Here is a 2,033-nt window from a genome sequence, read left to right on the forward strand (position 1 = left end):
CCAAGTGACTGTTGTCTTCACTGTGTTCTGAGTTCATCCGTCCTGGTTCCTCTCAGGTTCTGGAGTTTGAGCGTGACTACATGTGCACCAAGTGTCGCCATGTTTTCACGGTTCAGGCTGATTTTGACCAGTTTTACACCTTCGTTCCTCCGCTGAGCTGCTCCAACCCGACTGGATGTAACTCCTTTAAGTTCAGCTGCCTGTCGGAGGGCTGCGAGCCTGCAGCCTGCAGGGACTACCAGGAGATCAAGATCCAGGAGCAGGTACGTCTGATCCTCTTTGCTAGCTGCGCTCTCTGTTGGCTTTTTCACACCACAGAGACAATGTTTGAGTCAGATTGTTGCCCTGAAGTCTCTTAGTGCTTCTTTCAGGTGTATTTGCAGTCTAACGTGTGGACCGGACTTCAATCCGTCTTCTGCAGGTGCAGCGGCTGACGGTGGGCAGCATCCCGCGATCAGTGGTGGTGGTTCTGGAGGACGACCTGGTGGACAGCTGTAAATCAGGTGAGAGCCGTGACGACACACCTGACAAGGTGCAGCTGGCTCCTCAGAGCAGCTTGTACTGTGGCTGAACCTGAGGCCCAGCTCAGGATCGGACCGAACCCAAGCTGAAACAATTTCTTAAACTCCTGCAACAGATTTAAAATTACACGAGACACCATCAAAGTGTGCTGTCGTAGAGAGTCTTTAAAAGCACTGAACCAGTTTACACTCTGAAGGGAGCCTTCACTGTTTTCTGTGTTCTGAAAGTGAAATTCTGACGGTTCAGATGATGCTCTCAGTTCCAGCCTGACTTAATAAACACAGTCACAGTTAACCAAACACTGGAGAACACTTCCTTTAGATCATCAACCCGTGTTTGTATCATTTAGTTAGCTCTGTGTGCGGCTGCTAGTTAGCGTAGCAGACCTGGTTAGTGAGCTACGAGCTCAGCAGTCAGACATTCCTCCGTCTCTACAGGATGAACTTTCACTGAGTTTCCACAGTTTGCTCGTGTTTCTGGACTCACAGAGATCCACTTGCTGCTGATGTGGCAGCAAACATTTTTTGCATCAACTGTAGTGAATTAAATCCTATTTTCTAACACTTACTTCTCCTCCATCATCACCTGTTTGTGTTGCCCAGAGCTGCAGGTGAGTGACATAGACTCCGCCCCTCAAACTGACCCCGCCCCCCACATGGGCCCCACGTTCAGTTTCAGAGTTCATTGTTCAGGTTCAGCGTTCTGTCCCGTCTGCTCCCCATCAGGAGATGATGTGACGGTCTATGGGGTGGTGTGTCAGCGCTGGAAGTCTCTGTATGAAGGTTCTCGCTGTGAGGTGGAGCTGGTCCTCAAAGCCAACAACATAGAGGTCAACAACCAGCAGACGGCCGCTGCTTTGCTCGTCAAGGATGTTCAGAAGGAGTTTGAAGAGTTCTGGCAGAGCTTCAGAACCGACCCCATCGCTGGTGTGCAGCACTCTCAGCACTGCTGTTTATTTCTGGGGTTGTTTCATGTGGAGCTGAGATCTTCTGTCCTCTGTCTGCAGGCAGGAACCACATCCTGTTGAGTTTGTGTCCGCAGGTTTTTGGCATGTACGTGGTTAAACTGGCGGTGGCCTTGGTGCTGGCTGGAGGCGTTCAGAGAGTCGATTCCTCTGGGACCAAGATCAGGGGTGAAGTCTTTGTTTCTCTGCTGCTGGCTCACTTCTACTCTCTGTGGATCATTTGAATTCACTGTTTGCTGGTTGCTGGTTTCTGTCCTGCAGGTGAGTGTCACATGCTGCTGGTTGGAGATCCAGGAACAGGAAAGTCTCAGTTCCTGAAGTACGCAGCAAAAATCACGCCTCGGTCCGTCCTCACAGCTGGAATCGGATCAACCAGCGCAGGTAGATTTAATTTATCAGGAAGAGCCGGATGTTCAGACATTATTACATACAGACAACATCAGTTTGTACAGGACTGCATTCACTGAACCTGTAGCTGACGGTATAAATGTGTTGTATGATGAAGGACTGACGGTATAAATGTGTTGTATGATGAAGGACTGACGGT

At 49.8% G+C, this 2,033-nt stretch overlaps 1 protein-coding gene across 1 annotated transcript in view; it reads left to right on the top strand.

Annotated features, from left to right (window-relative positions):
* Positions 1 to 2,033, top strand: part of mcm9 (minichromosome maintenance 9 homologous recombination repair factor) — a 9,553-nt gene that overhangs the window by 2,566 nt on the left and 4,954 nt on the right. Inside the window, exons 3-7 of the mRNA XM_008296198.1 lie at positions 57 to 263; positions 422 to 503; positions 1,248 to 1,448; positions 1,529 to 1,654; positions 1,748 to 1,867. Coding sequence (XP_008294420.1) covers positions 57 to 263; positions 422 to 503; positions 1,248 to 1,448; positions 1,529 to 1,654; positions 1,748 to 1,867 — 736 coding nt within the window. The remainder of the gene's footprint in view (positions 1 to 56; positions 264 to 421; positions 504 to 1,247; positions 1,449 to 1,528; positions 1,655 to 1,747; positions 1,868 to 2,033) is intronic.

Source organism: Stegastes partitus, unplaced genomic scaffold, assembly GCF_000690725.1.
Source record: "Stegastes partitus isolate 25-593 unplaced genomic scaffold, Stegastes_partitus-1.0.2 Scaffold1109, whole genome shotgun sequence".
NCBI classification, from domain to species: domain Eukaryota; kingdom Metazoa; phylum Chordata; class Actinopteri; family Pomacentridae; genus Stegastes; species Stegastes partitus.